The 18661-nt window shown below is 31.8% G+C and overlaps 1 protein-coding gene and 2 long non-coding RNA genes across 3 annotated transcripts; all 3 read left to right on the top strand.

The window, feature by feature from the left end:
- Positions 1-1903: 1903 nt before the first annotated feature.
- On the top strand, positions 1904-3951 carry LOC146941066 (uncharacterized). The gene is made up of 4 exons (XR_015032245.1): positions 1904-2395; positions 2922-3174; positions 3286-3372; positions 3480-3951. It is a non-coding gene; the product is annotated as an uncharacterized LOC146941066 (long non-coding RNA).
- A 113-nt stretch (positions 3952-4064) lies between these two features.
- LOC146941067 (uncharacterized) lies at positions 4065-5689 on the top strand. The gene is made up of 3 exons (XR_015032244.1): positions 4065-4796; positions 4870-4968; positions 5256-5689. It is a non-coding gene; the product is annotated as an uncharacterized LOC146941067 (long non-coding RNA).
- Positions 5690-14630: 8941 nt separating this feature from the next.
- On the top strand, positions 14631-18408 carry LOC146941068 (inositol-3-phosphate synthase). Its single transcript, XM_085754860.1, has 10 exons — positions 14631-14926; positions 15021-15089; positions 15177-15312; positions 15778-16025; positions 16125-16351; positions 16439-16554; positions 16722-16898; positions 16985-17173; positions 17919-17981; positions 18084-18408. Exons 1-10 carry the CDS (start codon positions 14739-14741, stop codon positions 18201-18203), a joined length of 1533 nt encoding a protein of 510 aa, XP_085610986.1. The 5' UTR covers positions 14631-14738; the 3' UTR covers positions 18204-18408.
- The last annotated feature ends 253 nt before the right edge of the window (positions 18409-18661 follow it).

Here is an 18661-nt window from a genome sequence, read left to right on the forward strand (position 1 = left end):
AATGGGTCATCTATTGCGGGACGGAAGGAGTAGAACGGAGGGAGTATATGTTTAACGGCTATGCATTGAAGATGTAAGATGGTTTTACATTTTATTTTAATCCAAAAGGGCGTGCTTTGTCGCGGATACACTATCCCATACTAGTTCGGCCTACCTTACCTTGGAAACCAGCATCGATGTTGCACTTCATTCGTCCACTCTGAGGCACCTCCCATTTCAAGAGCTGCATGTCCCTGGGATTATGACTCTCACATGCATGCACATCATTAGAGTGTATTGATCAATCAAGAGGGTTTTAAGTCAAGACATTAGTCTTAACCATTTTGTTAAATTATCGTAAATGTAAGTGAACAATTGTAGTAGTAACTATGACGCCGCTAGCTGAATAAAAAAAAAAAAAAAGTCTAGTAAGCCACCAAAATAAACTATAATGCACATATAAATTTTTTTAAATAAGCATTAAGAACAAAATAAATCATCAAAAAATTAAATTATATACCTTAAAATTTTAAAATAATTATCTACATGTTTTGAGTGACTTAAAATTGTGATGGTAAAGTGCATTATAAGGTGAACCGCAAGTTAATTTTATTTAAATATAAATGATATTTTAGTCATTTTTCCTATAAAAAAAATTAACTTTTTTTGGTGAGGTGGTTCACTACAAGAATTCCCCAATTTACTAACCAATTCAAAATTGCATTACTGGGGGATTTAGGCCCTCAGTAATTACTGGCGGAATAAACCTTTAGTAACATCCAAAAAACCCTCAATAACGTTACTGACGGAAAAATCCCACAATAATTCAGTGAGTTACACTTCTGACGGATAAATCCGTCAGTATTAATAATAAAGAACCTACGAATTATTACTGAGGGATATAATCCGCCAATAATGTAAACACACATTTACTGAGGGATATAATCCGTCAGTAATAGTATAACGGAATTATATAATCCGTCGGTAATTCAAAAGATCCGCCAGTAATGTTGTTATTTAAGAATCCGTCAATAACGCTTCCAATCCGACAATAATTAAGGGGGATGTATTGGATTAGGATTCTAAGGGATTTTAAAAGACTTTTTAATTATGAAAAAGTCTTGTGGTATTCAATCAAGACTCTTTGCAATTTAAAAAAAGTCTTGTGGTATTCAATCAAGATTCTTTGTCATTTTAAAAAATTCTTGAGGTATTCAATCAAGACTTTTCATCACTTAAAAAAAGTCTCATGGTATTCAAAATCATTCAAATTTCAAAGGATTGTTTAATAAATTAGATTTTGGTGGATTTTGTGAGATTGTCTAGTGAAATTTTAACAAAAAAAAGTCTTTCATGAAGACATAAGATTTCTTGGGATTGTTTTTTTAAAAGTTTTTACTATCTCTTTCTTATCCCTTCTTCCTTCTCTCTTCTCCCTTCCCTCTCTCCTCTCTTTTCTCCCTCCTCTCTCTCTCCCTTCTCTCTTCGTCTCTCTCTCTCTCCCCCCTCTCTCTCCCTCTCTCTCTCTCTCTCTCTCTCTCTCTCTCTCTCTCTCTCTCTCTTTTCTCCCTTCTCTTCCTCCTTTCCCCCCTCTCTATCTCTCATAAAAATAAAATAAAAAATAAGAGTATGTATTCAAAATATTATGATAGAGAGTGTGTTGTAATCATTTCTTTTCAATGAGTCCTTAAAATTCATAAAATCTTTTGAAATCTTATAAATCCATTAAAATCCTTTAAAATCTTATGATGTAAATCCATTGAAATCCAAATTGAAAATCCTGATTGTCTTTTAAAATCATGATAGTCATTAAAATCCTACAAAATCTTTTAAAATCTTTGAGACTTTTTTAAGCAAAAATTATCCTTCAAAATCCTAATCCAATACACCCCCCTAAAGCAAACAATCCGCCAGTATTGAAACCAAATCCGCGAGTAATGTAATGCAGTTTGATCATCTCTCTAAGTCCCTTTTGGCCCAAATTTTTTCAGAGACTCCCGCTTTCTCTCTCACTTCACCAAAACCCTAAAACTCAAATTCTAATCTCACTTTCCCAAATTTCTAATTTCTAATCTTCAATCTCACTCTCAAACATCCAGTTTCTTGAAACCTAACCTCCAATTTCATCACCATGCCTTCTCACTTGCATTCAATAATTGTTCCCTGAATCATTTTTTCTCACCTTAATCGTGTTTCTTCAATAGTGAAGAAAGGGTTTCTTCAATCTCACCCTAAATCCTTTTAATATCACCTTAGAATCGTGTTTTTCTTTTTCTCACTTCTCTCCCAACACGGTGGTTCGCATTTCTCTCCCAAGTCGGTGGTTCACCTTGAATCGTGCTTTTCTTTACCCAGCTGCGACCCAACTGCAACCAGCTGTTCGTTTCACCATCCAACTGTGACCCAATCTTTGCAGGTTAATCTCTCTGTTTTTTTTATAGAATTCTGAGTTTTTTGTTGATTTTATTGGTTTGTTTTGTTAATTTCTTTGATTTTGTTAATTTTTCAATTCACACAAGTAGGAGAGAAGAAGATAGAATAATGCCTTTGGAATTTTCTATATAGAATTCTGAAGCTATTGTGTCGAGGCTCATTTCATGGTATGGAGGAATAGGATTAATGCCTTTGGAATTTTCTATATCCAAATTATTTGTTGCTAGAATGCTCTGTTAGGACAGTGGTTGATTTAGCTAAATCATTAGAGCATGTTGGAGCTGTTATGCTATCACTTTTGGTGTCTGTGACAATGGTTTTTTGTTAATAAGCCTGTATTTTGTTTGACAGATACACATGTTGTCAATGATCAGTTGCTTCTTCTAAGTACATAAGTATTTGTTCTTAGTTTATGTTTTATTTGTGTGACTAAAGGTTACTCTCACATATCTTTGGTTTTCTGCATTTTCCTGCTTGTGTTGTTCATGTCTGCTATGTTTCTAACACAGAAAAGGACAACCACCACTGGCCATGTAGCTGACCCAACTTAGTGGGAAAAGGCTTGTTGTTGTAATTTGCTATAGGTACAATGATAGTAATCAAATTAAGAATTTGTGTTTTTAACTTCTAAACACTCTATCTGTACGAGCAAGAGCATAACATTAGAGGTGATGTGGGAGAAAACACCTTTTGGTGAATGGTAATATTGCATAGGAACCTTCAGCAAGAAACCATGTCTCTGAATCATCCCCAAACTTTACTGTGAGTAGATATCATTTACTTGACAATTCTAATCAGGCTATTTCTTGCTTTTTTTACACCCTCCCCTCGTGAGCTAACATTCTAGACTGACCCGTATTCTCTTTTTCGTAGAAACTTTCATTTGGTGTACATAAGAGAAACATGTCCACCATGAAAAGGGGTTACATGAGGGAGTCGTTGTTGAATAGAGATTTCACAGTAAGTTGTTTTCATGTCAATTTCTTTTTTTCTTTTTTTCATTTTTTGCTTTAAGATGGGATTACCCGTAACTTAACTCATTTTCATTCCACCATGCCCTTCAACAGAAATTCACAGGTTCTGTCAAGGAGAAGCTATTCATCAGCTTCAAGTACAGTTCATCATTCTTTGGTGTTGTAGATATTTTTTCGTTTGTCATTTGTTCGTATTGTAGATTCTTTGGTGATCATATCTAAATTACCTTGGTTAAAATGTCCATGAGTTGTTTTGTTCTTTGGTTTTATATTCAGTTGAATGTTTGGCTTTTGAGTGAACCATTCATATATCTAGGATTTGCAATGTGGGTGAGGCTTCTCACCCAAATGATGCTTTTGATGCAAATTTATGTCTATCAGCACCGCAGTTCTGAAACTTCTATTTTGTAGCTTTCGACAAAATGAATTCTGAAACTTAACCAAATAGAATTGTGTATTAAATACTATTAGCCTGCCATAATCCACCTAGTATTTTGACCTGTTATGTTAGTTCAGTTTTATATGTATTGAAATCTATAATGAAATGGAGTACTTTTTCTGGTGATTTATGATTCTAATTTATGATTTTTTAAATTTCTGCTGGTATAAAGTTTACAAGAACTTTTGTTTTTTGACTAGTTAACTTATCCTATTAACCTTGATTTGTATATTTTGTAGAATGGTGAATGCAGATTTTTGGTTACTTGAGAAGGATACTTTATCTTGGAGTGCTATGATATTGGGTTATGCTCAACATTGATGTTTCTCAGAGGCTGTGGCTTTGTTTCAGTAAATGCATATCCTTGGAATTTGACCTGATGAGACTACTTTACTGAGTGTCAGCTATAGACTTGAGCAAACGAGTTTATGCATTTATAGGCCAAAATAATTTGTATGTCAACGTCATTCTTGGCACGACACTTATAGATATGTATATGAAACGTGGATGTGTGGACAATGCATTAAGAAGCAAGCCTCAGAATGATAAGAAGCAAGCCTACAGGTCTTCCTTTAGATCTTATTGCCTTTCAATGTCCTGATGAATTAAAATATGCTAGTGATTTTTTTTTATGCTAAATGTATGATGTCTTTTTAAGGTCATGAAAGTAATACTTATGGAGTAGTACTTATGATGTCTTTTTTCTCTACGTGGCACAGTTAATCTATATATTGATATAAGAGTAGTAGTGCTGAATTTTTAAGTTTAACTAATACTTATGGAGAGAAAGTGTGATTTGTTCTCTCATGGCTAGAAGATAGAAAGTTAGGAAAAGAAACAAATTGTAAACATGGTTATTAGTATCTTACAATACACATATTTTAATTCTAGTTATGTCCTCTCTTTTTCCACTTTTTGCCGAGGTTATTATAAAAATTAAGCGGAGGTTATCGGGTTTCAGTGGTCCATAGGTCATCCTTCTGATCTTATTTCCTTTCAATATTTGCTAAAAATTTATTCTAATAACTGCGGTTATTGTTTCAGATTGGGGAAAACAAGTTAAAAAGAAAAGCTTTCTACATTGTTTCTGGTGAAAGCAAGTAATAAAAGAAAAGCTTAATACATTGCAATTTGGAACCAAAGGTAGGTTCTGTTTTGTGAATTAGATTCCTATCTTTTAATCTCTGTTCTTTCAAATGGAACACAAACTATAAGACTGTGTGGATACTGCAAACTGAAAACCAACAAATGAAATTGTGGATTCTTACATGTGTGACTATTTATAAGATTTCTCTGTCTTTGTGCAATACATTCAGTGTGACTATTTATAAGATTTCTCTGTCTTTGTGCAATACATTCAGTGTGTTTCAAATTAGTTGATGTTACATATGATGAATGTTGATTGATTAAATAGAGTGTTTTATTTATAGGTTATATTGGTGGCTCAAAGCGCGGGGGAGTATTCTTCAGCTTTGCTACAAGTTTGCAAATAAGGTTCATTTAGCAGTGTGTGGCAGAAACTATGCTGAAGTTAGGATAGGATACTCAATTGTTTTTGGCTGGTGCTGTTTTTTTCCCCTTGTTGTCTTGAGAAGGGCTGTTCTGTTCTTAGCTTCCTGTTTGGTCTGGGGCGTTACGCGTATGGATATTTGCGTTATGCGTATGGATATTTCACGGGATATTTCAACAAGCCATCATTCACGTAGACAAATATATTAGGTGTTGTCTATCATACCAAAGTTCTTCACCACTTGATTAATTGAAATAGTAGTTGCTGCAAAATTCACATGTATGAATATTATTGAAATATTTATGATTTTGTACAAAAACTATTTATAATAATTAGTTTATTCTTTTAGTTTAATTAATTTGTGTCTTATTATGTTTAATTTTTTTCCTTTAATTTATTTGCGTTTAATTAATTTTATATCTTTAATTAAAATAAAAAAGTGATGTAACAAAATAAAAAAGGTGGAAAGTGCATTACTGGCGGAAAATTCTGTCACTAATGCAGATCTGCAAAACATTACTGGCTGATAAATCCGTCAGTAATACTAGAAGGAAGTTGATGGTGCATTACTGAGGGATTATTCCGTCAGTAATTACTGACTGAATTGTTCCGTCAGTAATTACTGGCGGAATAATCCCTCAGTAATGCTTTGTCAGAACTCCCACTCCATTACTGAGGGAAAATTCTGCCAGTAACATTTCTGACGCTCATATTACTGAGGGACTCAAATCCGCCAGTAATGCGTATTACTGAGGGATTTTTTGCATTACTGGGGGATTATTTCCACCAGTAATAACCAAAATTCTTGTAGTGGTTTGTGGCCCACACAAGCCCTAGGAGCTCCGCCACCGCTAAACGCGATTATCAAGTATCGAATAAGAAACGATTAAAAAATGACTTAATAATCTTTTAACTACTTATTTTGAATCAAAGTTATTTCTTTTTTGTTGAATCAATATATGTCAAACATACCTCCTCAATTTTACAAATACAATTGGATTGTTGAGTTGAAATTGAATCAATCCCTTTGGATACAAACTTATATTTTATTACTTAAGGACAATTTAATACACTTGCTAAATTATACATCATTATCCATTATATTTTATTTATAATGAGGACAGTTTACTTGACGAACTTAGATTTCTCATTATAATCTATTTATATATTGCTTTGCTATTTCAAAATAAATCCAAACATTCCACCAAATTAAATTATTACTACTATGGCTAGATATACTACAAGAAGGCAAACTACAAAATATTGAAGAGAAATCAACAAGTTGAGATTATTGTTCTGAGCTAAATTGATCCAAATAAGAAGAAAGATTGATCCATACGTTAGTGGCCAAACATGAAGAAAATGTATTTTTATTGAAAAAATTCTAAGTATACATCTGATTAGGGCATTTGAACGGTTAAATAACATTGGGAAATGTTAACGAGTGCCCCCTGGGCACTCTTTAAGACCTTTAAAAGGTAACTTTTTTTGAAAATTAATGTAATCAATGCATTGAAAATTGAAATTTTTGACTTTTTTGATGGAATAATTTCTTCTTTTGGAATGCTTAAAGAGTGTCCCGGGACACTCGTTAACAAGACCCAATAACATTTCAGTGGTAATGGTATTTGACAAATCAAAAAAGGGTAAAAGTTTGGAGATTCGAATGCTGAGTAATTCCAGATAGAGAAGATCCAAAGGGTGGGGAAGGGAGTGGGGACCACCTATGAAGAGGAACATGCATGATTTACTGTTACTGGACATAAATGGCAATTTTTATTTGACACTTGTATGTCTCTTACTTAATTTGACCATCCAAAAAGCCATAACACCACAAAACCATTATCTAGTCACTAACTTGTCATTTTTTCATAGCCATTGCATTATGCATATCACATGATTCTGAACGCCATGTCCTTATTAGTTATATCCATTAATTAATTCACTAATAAATGACCAAATTGCAGTTAACTTTATTATAAAAGAGTGATTATATTCCTTAAGTATCATGAAGGAAAAAGGGTGGTTATAGGAGGGCCAGCGAATTTATTTAGCTCTTTTGATTTGCATGGCTGGACGCACCAATCGGGGTTCTTTTTTACAAGTATTAGTTGCGTAATACACATGCTGATTTCACAAAGTAGTATTTTTTTTTGGTAGAACAAAGTAGTAATTGTTTAAATATTTTTTTTTTGAAGAGAAGATTGTTACAAGTATACCATTTACTTCAATTTGTTTCTTAACTTATTCCATAAATATGATTTTTTTTAGAGTAAGCCTTACATTACCTCTTGATGAATTAGAGATAATTTATCCCTAATTAATGATAAATAGAATTTGATTTTGAAATAAAGAATATGGAGATCACATGTTGAACGAAAAAAATGTGAAGAAGTTTGATGTTCTTGATTGTAAAGAAAAAATACTATCGATAAGACCAACATTACCCTTTGATTGATTGGGTGTAATTTACCCCTAATGGCAACTAGGATTCGATTATAGAAGGAACGAGATTGAGATAACATGTTGAGTGACAGAGAAGAAGAAATTTGTTGTTCTTGAGATGAAAATTGTAATTAATTATAAGAATAAAGATGTAGAAAAGAGACTTTTTTTTATAAGGATAAATTACTTCCAATTTATTATGGGTAATGTAAAAAAAAAAACATTTAGATGTTTTTTGTTCAAGATCACTTTAAAGTTGTAACTATATTAATTATTAATTTACGAACGTATTCTTAAATTATATTTCTTATTGAAGACCCAACACTTCACATAAGACATTCATCAACGATCACATGATCATGATCAAACGTTGAAGAGAAGATTCATACATTTGATAAACATCCTCTTCAACATTTTTTGTTATTTCTTGTTAATGATTTCAAAGAATAATAGAGTTTTCTTCATCCAGATAGAAGCAATATACATTATTTCATTACTCACTCAAATCAACCTGCTAACTTAATCTGAGTATTTTTATATTTATACATTATTCGTTTAGAGTCTCAGCAATGCTACTGCCCAACAGAAGAGGATCTAATTCCACATTCCAAGTTGAAGATTACAAGTCACTAACATTCATTGTGTTTCATGGATCCCAACGGTTTTAGAATAATACATACAATATTGAACGGTAAAACAAAAATTATTATATTTTTTCACTAAAATGAAACCTTTTTTTTAGGGACACTAGAATGAACCCGTTTTTTTTTTTTTTTGGAGTAACTAAAATGAAACTTATTTGTATGTGAATGAGAGTATAAATCACACCACTTACGGTGTATTTTGGACCAATAATATAAGTGGTCCCATGGTGAAGGTCCTACTTGGCATTTCATCTGGTCGTTCTTTTCACCTAGACCGAGTCATCTTCACAACTTCATCATCAAAATCATACCACGTGGCACGTACGTGACAATTGTCCACACTGAATAACTAGTAACCAGTAACATTTGAGCGTGCACATACGCGCCAGTGCTCAAGATTCCAGAACTCACATCGAATTTTCCCGAATCTGTGTTACAAGTCCCACGCATGCTACTGTTTGGTCCCATTCAACATTGTCCTTTTCTTCTTCCTCACTCACAAACAAATGAACTCCACACACCATTCCAGCACAAGCACTTCGCTTCTCATGTTATTGCCACCAATATACATTACAGCAAATTACACTCCCCTCCCTTCAAATATGCTTAAATTACACTCTCATCCTCTCTTATGTTAAAATATACACTTCACTCCTTTGAAAAGTAAAATTTATACTCTCTCCCTTATAAGATGTTTGAATTACAACTATCTCCCTTAATAATGAAATATACACTACACTTTAATCTATTTTAAAATAAATAAATATTTTTATGATATATACTAATTTTGAACCACCATTTAAAAAAAAATCATTTCTTTATAATTTAAATGTCAATGATAATTAAATTTATATATTTTTCTATTAATTTTGTAATTTAGAGTATAAAATTAACTTTTAAATAACCATGTTTTATTGTCTTTAGTAATTTTTCAAATATTTTAATTTTATTTTCCATTGTTTCATATTTTATAATAGGGTTTAAAACTACATGTTAATGAAATTGTGAATAAAAAATAGCAAAAAATATATATTCAAATTTTGATTATATTGAAATCAATGTTGTTAAAACCGGACCGGACCGGCCGGTTCGACCGGTTCAACCGGGAACCGGACCAAACACCGGTCCGGACAGTCATATAGAACCGGAAGTCATTAAAACCGTCCAAAAAAACTGGGAAAACCGGTCTAAAACGGTAAAAACCGGTATGACCGTTGAACCAGGCCGGGTTATTTATGCCGGACAGTCTACATTTTCCTTTTTAAACCACTAGAATTCCATTTTTTTCTTCTACTTTTCAGCTCCTCAAATTAATTTTGTACTTAATGACTATAACTCACGTTTGAATTTGTGCATGTATAAAGGGAAAACACAATAATTTACCATGATGAATTGTTAAACCTGTGGAATAGTTGCCTTATATAGTGTGTGCACCATTCCTCATTTTCTACTATTAACTATAAGATATAATTTGCTATAAATTGGATACCAAAAACAAAAAATTGTTATTAGTTGAGATCACCAAATTTACGGCTTAATTGATCATGTCAATGATGTCAATATTGATTTGGTCATTTTTGTCAATATAATTATTAGACTCTTTTAAATGAGAAATTTTTACATACACTTGAGTAAGACATGAATCATAACATAACTTTTGCACTCCCTCAAAAAAAAACATAACTTTTGCATTGAAATTGAATTTGCTGTTATTTTAACTTGATGTAAATAAGATCTGACTCTTTTAAATGTTGATTTTATTTCATGTATTTGCTACAGATATGATTCTTTTGAATGTATTTGTCAACTATGTTTTGTGTATTTGGTATATTTATGCATTTTAACTTTATTAGTCATGATTTGAAATGAATTACTCATACAAATTAGGACTAAATGTATTATTTATTTATTTATATATTTAGTTCCGGTTCAAACGGTTCTATAGCGGTTTAAAAGGTTGGACCGGTTGAACCATGACCCGGAGGGCACACCGGTTCGACCTCCGGTCCGGTTTTAAAAACATTGATTAAAATAGACCCGCAATACTATTTTTTTTCAAAAATATTATTTTTTGATTAGATTATTATTTTTTTGCTAGATTATTAGAAATAAAATAAAAAATATTGAGGGAGTAAAATGTAGATTTTAACATAAGAGGGGAGGGGAATGTAATTCAAGCTTCTCTTAGGGGAGGGGGTGAAAAAATTTCTAATATGTTTTGAATAAGAGGGGAGGGGAGTGTATATTTTAACATAAGATGGGAGGGGAGTGTAATTCAAATATCTTTAAGGAGAAAGGAGTGTAATTTACTCTATACATTATATAAGAGTAGTGTTAAATCATAGTCTTAACAACACTCTTTTTTTCAACCGTTTTTTAATATTCACCTTTTTATTCACTTGTATCATGTGTTCTCACATTTTAGAAACGAGTTTTATTTAAAATAATATATCATACATTGATATCTAATAATAAAATAAGATGTTGAAGAAAGTGTTAAAAAGAGAATATCATTAACATTCTCAATCAACAACATCTCAGTATATTCTCAATCCTTCACCTCTTCACCATACATGCCCCCCTCATGTAACATTCTTAAACCATCCAATTAGTCAATAATGACTTCATAGATAATTTAAGTTTAGTTCGTTAGATTTTCATTAATTTCCCCTTGTGTTGCACAAAACAATTCTGAAGAGACTAATAGAAAACAGTCTTCGTGAGTTTAACACAATTGGTAGGGACATTGCATAATATATGTAGAAGTTGGGGTTCGAACCCCGGACACCCACTTCTCCACATTTAAAATGTGTGAGCTCTAGCCACTAGACTACTTGACAAAAAAAAAAAGATCAAATGTGAAAAGTTATACATTTACAAATCGCTTAAAATAAATCGAAATACATTTGAATGAGCTGACAGCTTAACCAAGTTAAGTTCAAATTCAGTCATGAGTCAGTTTGTTGCAAATTAAAAAAAATTGACATTTAATAATTTAGAGATTTTATAAATAAATAAAAACATAATCTATTTTGTGTTTTTCTATCGTAATGAAAATTATTTTTTTAAAAAAATAATAATTTAGAGATCATTTGTTATAGGATTTTTAAGAAAAAAAATCATTCCTTTTCTAAAAAAAATTAATCATTTTTAAAAGTATTGCACCGATTTATTACAATTTTTTTACAAAAAATTTATAAAAAAAAAACTTCAAATTAAAAACTATTAAGATTAACTTCTAAAAAAAATAGTTTTTTTTTTTCTTCTATGAAACAAAAAATAAGTATCAAAAGGAGGTTTTGCAACCAAGGCATGTTTCACACATTAATTTTAGACTCGTCACCAATCTTCCATATATGACCCAAAATAAGTCATTGTTGAGTACTCCAAAGACTCCTCCACGTGTAGATTGGATATGACCAAGAGTGGCATCGGATAAATCCCTTCCCTGAAAGTATTTGGCTTTGAGTACATGAGTAAGTAACGGGGAAGAGTCTGACAAGAGTTTCCAACTTTGCTTATCAAACATAGATAAGTCGAAAGCTTGCATATCACGACAACCTAGGTCTCCAACATATTTGTGAAGAGTGCGTTTATCCCATCACATCTAATTGATTCCACAACGACCGTTCTTTTTAGAGTTCCAATAATAAGAGTTTATTATTCTTTGAATCTCCTCACAAAGAGAGATAGGGAGGAGAAATGCGCCCATGCAGTATGAGGAAATTGCTTGAACTACTGATTTGATCAAAACTTCCTTTCTATCATGAGAAAGTGATCGAGCACTCCAAGATTGACATCTTTTCCAAATTATATTATTGGAATATGAGAAAACTATTTTCTTGTTGGGAGCTACCATATAAGGGAGGCTTGATTATTTATCGTTTCTGATCGTATCTCAGACACCAAGAGAAGTTGATGTGGTGGTTATGGCACCTGATGAAGTGTTAACGGTAAAAGCAATAACAAATTTGCGTTGAGGGAAAAGAAAGTTGGTTGGCTTGAAAGAGGCCTATTTTCGGAGTAATAAGGCTAATGCGGTCGTCGAAATGACATGACATTCTACAGAAGTGAGTGCAAAACCCATCGTAACAAGTATAGATTCCAAAAACTACCTGGCATTATCAAAAGCTTTTGATATATCGAGTTTCATAGCAACTTCAACTATTTTTCCGTTGTGTTTACATCACATATTGTGGAGGGTTTTGAAATTCATTAATGCATTGTCCATGATGGAGCGTGAGTGGACAAGGCTGCCTGTTCAGGATAAATTCATTTGTTAATCAGAGGCCGGAGGCGATTAGTAAGAAATGAGGCTTTAATTTGTTTGGATTCCACTATATAAAAGGGATTTCTGTTCCAATATTACTTACATTTTTTATACTTATTTTTCTCTCTCATCTAAAAATTATTTTTTGAAAATATACTTTTAGTGTTTGTTTGTTACGTATAAAAAAATTTGTGATTTTTAAATTCAATATTTTATAGATTTTATATAAAAAAAAATCAATTTTGTGTTCATTGATCGTAATAAAAATCATTTAGTTTGTTCTATACAACTATATAAAATTATTATTTTTTGATAGTTAAATTTTCTCTCATTAAAAAAAATCTATTGTTTCACTAAAAAAAGTTATGAACATGTTATTACAGATTAAAAAAAAAGAATTTTGACATTTTATAATTTAGAGATTTTTTAAAAAGTATAATTTATTGTAATAAAAATAACTTAAAAAAATATAATTTACTTCATTTGAAAATGTATTTGTTGTTACAAAATTCTCTCCATCATTTAATGCTTATTTTCTCTCCCCTTTGAACTGCTCTCTTTTTTAAAAAGAAAATTGCTGTTGACACATTGCATAAGGTTGTGTCACACATGTAAAATACGTTTTTGCTCCCTCGACAGTTAACTGCCGAATTATGAAACCGGTTGCAGTTAACTACCGAGGAAAACTTCGGCAGTTAACTACCGAGGAAAATTGAAAACTTCGGCAGTTAACTGCCGAGGAATCCTCAAACCCCTTTTTTTTTTTACAAAAACCATTAATTCTTTTTATTCTTTAAACCTAAATTTTCCTTAATTAAATTTAATTCTTTAATCCTTTTAAGGAATTAAACATAATTCTTTTCATGATTTCATTCATGTGATTTTGTTGCCATAAATGAAGAAATATGGATTTTGTTGCCATTAAATATACGATTCTTTTTATAAAGTTGTTGATTTCATTCATATGATTTTGTTGCCATAAATAAAAAAATATGAGATCCTAGAATTACTACATATTCAATCACGTTTATTAATTAAAAAAATGTTTTTTTTTAAGAATAGAAAAGTGGTTTTATTTGTACAAAAAAAAAAGGTATTATTGATAGAATAATTACAAATATAATTATTTGAAAGAGAGATGAATAATATCTGAAATATTATAATCTGTGAACAACAAAAAAATATCTTAAATATTATAATTAATTACTAATAATTACAAATATAATTATTCTATCATTTGTAACGTTTTTTGTTGTTGCATTTTTTTTTATTGAATTATCATTTTAGGTCCATTAACTACTGATTGCAGATATTATTCATCTCTCATATTTCTTCATTTATGACAACAAAATCACATGAATGAAATCATAAAAAAATTGTGTTTAATTACTTAAAAGATTAAAGAATTAAATTTAATTAAGGAAAATTTAGGTTTAAAGAATAAAAAAAATTAATGGTTTGTAAAAAAAAAAAGGGGGTTTGAGGATTCCTCGGCAGTTAACTGCCGAAGTTTTCAATTTTCCTCGGTAGTTAACTGCCGAAGTTTTTATCGGGAGTTAACTGCAGCCGGTTTCATAATTCGGCAGTTAACTGCCGAAGGGACAAAAACGTATTTTACATGTGTGACACAACCTTATGCAATGTGTCAACAACAATTTTCTTTTAAAAATTAAAAATGTTACTCCTTTTTTGGTGACTGCTTTTTCAGTTCGAAGACATTGTCAATTTTTATTAAAACGCTAACAAACAAATACAACACTCTAAAATTTATTTTTAAAAAATGATTTATTTTTTTTTTCCTGACAAAAAATTATAACAACCCTAATAACAGAGAGCCTCTGAAATACTCGCTCAATATAAGCCACGTGACTAGCACAGTGGCAACTTGAGTTCTGTTTTTCTATATATAGGAGCATCTTCATCTCCATTTCGGATCATCGATCACAAATTCACAATTCTTAGAGAAAGAAAGAAACAGAATCTGCCTTTTCATTTCTTTCTTCTTCTCTAAAATCCTTCATTCTTTTCTTTCCTCTTCACAAAAATGTTTATCGAGAATTTCAAAGTCGAGAGTCCCAATGTTAAGTACACTGAATCTGAGATTCACTCCGTTTACAATTACGAAACCACCGAACTTGTTCATGAAAATCGTAATGGCACTTATCAGTGGATTGTTAAACCTAAAACTGTTAAATATGAATTTAAAACCGATATTCATGTCCCTAAATTGGGGTTAGTATCCTAATTTCATTCATAATCTTTCTTAATTTTTTGTTAATTTTTTAATTTTCTGATTTATTTATTATTTATTGGTTTGATTTGTTAGGGTAATGCTTGTGGGCTGGGGTGGAAACAACGGTTCAACCCTTACCGGTGGTGTTATTGCTAACAGAGAGTTAGTTTTCTTAATTCTTGATTTGTTTTTATTAATTGTGATTAATGGGAAATTTTATGGTTAATTAATTTTGATTATGATTTTCAGGGGTATTTCATGGGCCACCAAAGATAAGATTCAACAAGCCAATTACTTTGGATCCTTGACTCAAGCTTCAGCTATTCGAGTTGGATCTTTCCAAGGAGAGGAAATTCATGCTCCTTTCAAGAGCCTTCTTCCAATGGTAAATATCTCTTAAACCCCTTTTGTTTTAATTGATTTTTTTAATTGAAAGTTATAATTTTTGTATGTGATGATTAAAATAAAATAAAGTAGTTTTTCTATTTTTTTGGTTCAAGGTTATATTATTGTTTAATTATACTAGTATATGATGATAATGATATGATGAAATCAAATAAGAATTGAACGAACCATTGCATGTCACATATTAAATTGAATATGACTAATAGGATTTCAACAGGTCTAATTTGAGGTGTAAAAAATGATAAATTTTAGTGTTGTTTTTCATATTATTTTACTTAGTACGTTATTATCAGTTTAAGCATGCTATAAGGAGTGATGATATATACTGTATTATAAGCTTTTGATATGTGACATTTTTATTTTTTAAAAATAAAATGGAGTCCAAGATGGTTTGAGTTAAGGATTGATGAAATTGACTGAAAATTCGTTGAAAAACTATATTCAGGTCAACCCTGATGACATTGTTTTTGGTGGATGGGATATCAGTGACATGAACCTTGCTGATGCCATGGCTAGGGCCAGGGTTTTTGACATTGATTTGCAAAAGCAATTGAGGCCTTACATGGAATCCATGGTTCCACTTCCTGGTATCTATGACCCGGATTTCATTGCTGCTAATCAAGGAGAACGTGCAAATAACGTTATCAAGGGTACAAAGAGAGAACAAATCAACCAAATCATCAAAGACATTAAGTATGTTTCATATTAATCTACATGGTTTATGTTGATATACTTGTGCTTTTAACCAGCTTAAAATTTGCTGAATATGTTCCTATGTTGACATGCATTCAGGGAATTTAAGGAAGCAAACAAAGTGGACAGGGTTGTTGTACTCTGGACTGCCAACACAGAGAGGTACAGTAACTTAGTTGTAGGACTCAATGACACCATGGAGAACCTTTTTGCTGCTGTGGACAGAAATGAGTCTGAGATTTCACCTTCCACCCTGTTTGCCATTGCTTGTGTTATGGAGAATGTTCCTTTCATCAATGGAAGTCCTCAGAACACTTTTGTTCCAGGTTTGTTTCTTCTCTTTATTTTCCCTCTAAATCTGTCACTTGATTATTCTTGTTCATAGTCGTTAACTTTTCTTTTATTATCATCAGGGCTTATTGATCTTGCCATCAAGAACAACTGTTTGATTGGTGGTGATGATTTCAAGAGTGGTCAGACCAAAATGAAATCTGTTTTGGTGGATTTCCTTGTAGGAGCTGGTATCAAGGTACATTATATTCTTCATATTATTAATGTTTTATCATGTGTTTTCAGTTTTACTTTAATGCATGTAAGACAATATGTTATGTTTTTCTGTATTTTTAATGTATGAATTATGCTAATTTAATTTTACAACAAGAAAAGGATTTTAAGAGTTTTGTGAATAATTGACAGCCAACATCAATAGTGAGTTACAATCATCTTGGAAACAATGATGGTATGAACCTCTCAGCCCCACAAACCTTCCGCTCCAAGGAAATTTCCAAGAGCAACGTTGTTGACGATATGGTCAACAGCAATGCCATCCTCTATGCACCTGGCGAACATCCTGATCATGTTGTAGTCATTAAGGTAAATTTTATTTCACAAACTTTTCTATGATTTTATATACTGTAACCTTTTCAGGTCTTTTACTCTTCACTTTGGCGCCTTTGCAGTATGTGCCTTATGTTGGTGACAGCAAGAGAGCTATGGATGAGTACACTTCGGAAATTTTCATGGGTGGGAAAAACACTATTGTGTTGCACAACACATGTGAGGACTCCCTTTTGGCTGCTCCTATTATCTTGGACTTGGTTCTTCTTGCTGAGCTTAGCACTAGAATTCAGTTTAAATCTGAAGCTGAGGTAAAGAACTCATTCCCTAGTTTATGTTGCAAAAGAACTCATTCTCTGTTCTGAGATTACAGTCCAGAGATTGTTATCAATGAATTTTTGTTTCTATCACAAACCTTCTGACACCTGAAACGAGAGTTCTTTGATTCTTTCTCCATTACAATCTTTGTATCAAATGACTTAAAACTGTGCAACTTGCTCAATGGTTATGGACCAAAGGCCGTCTCCTTAATACTATAATTCCATCTGCTTCTGAAGAGTATGGTGTTGATACTTGCAACGATTATTTATCACCAAGTTACACAATGACATGCAAATAACATCTAAAGCATTAAAGCTTTTTTTGGAATTACTACTGTTTAACCATTTGTTATTGTTCATAATCACGAGTTTAGTTTCCTTCACAACATAAGTTCATTAACCTTCCTAAAGCTGCATGATTATGTTGCTCTGAATTAATGTTTAGGCTAATTGTGTATATGACTTTTGTTTCATGTCTTTGGTTTACTTAATATTAATTATATCACCAATATGTTATTCTCAAGTTTCAATTCAGATTTGAAAAGAAAAAACATTCTTCTTAATCCATTTGCATTTCGTGTCATTTTGTTTCAATTCAGATTTGAAAAGAAAAAACATTCTTCTTAATCCATTTGCATTTCGTGTCATTTTGTATGCAATGCTAATTAATTTCATTCTTTGATTGTTACTAGTCCTTGTATTATTTCTGAAGTTAACTATGTTGTGGTTCTTGCAGAACAAGTTTCACACCTTTCACCCCGTTGCTACCATCCTCAGTTATCTGACCAAGGCTCCTCTGGTGCGTTAATTCTACTTGATTCAGTGATTGAGTACATATACACATACAAATTCAGTTTCAAGAGACAAATCCGGTTATTATATTATATTATTATACGTGCAGGTTCCACCGGGCACACCAGTGGTGAATGCATTGTCAAAGCAGCGAGCAATGCTGGAAAACATCATGAGAGCTTGTGTTGGATTGGCTCCAGAGAACAACATGATCCTAGAGTACAAGTGAAGCAGGGGATAGAACCATAGTTAGAACTTTCTAGTTTCTAGCTGAATCAGAACTTGCTACTGTCCTTTTTATTTTATTTTCCTTTTGGTTTGCTGATGTTTTCACAAGTCTAATATTTGATAGTCTTTGCTCCCAAGTACTTTAGAGCAGGGCTTAGCTTGTTTTTGGGCACATGAAAATATAAATATTTATCTATTTGTGCTCAGTTGGTGTTTATTGCTTTACCTTATGGTAGTTTTAAGAGGCAAGACCAATATAATATGGTATAGAACCTTTAATTTAACATGTTTACTTCCATGAAAAAAAAACTGTTCACTTTATTTTAAAATCAACTTAAATATTATTGTGAAGAAGTACAAAGGGTATCCCAACACAAGATACCAACAAAGATCACATTATCCTTCAAAAAAAAAACAAAGATCACATTATAATTTATAAACAGTCAAAACAGCATATAT

This window comes from Medicago sativa, chromosome 3 (genome assembly GCF_051527215.1).
Source record: "Medicago sativa cultivar Bolivia chromosome 3, Bolivia_mono, whole genome shotgun sequence".
Taxonomy (NCBI): domain Eukaryota; kingdom Viridiplantae; phylum Streptophyta; class Magnoliopsida; order Fabales; family Fabaceae; genus Medicago; species Medicago sativa.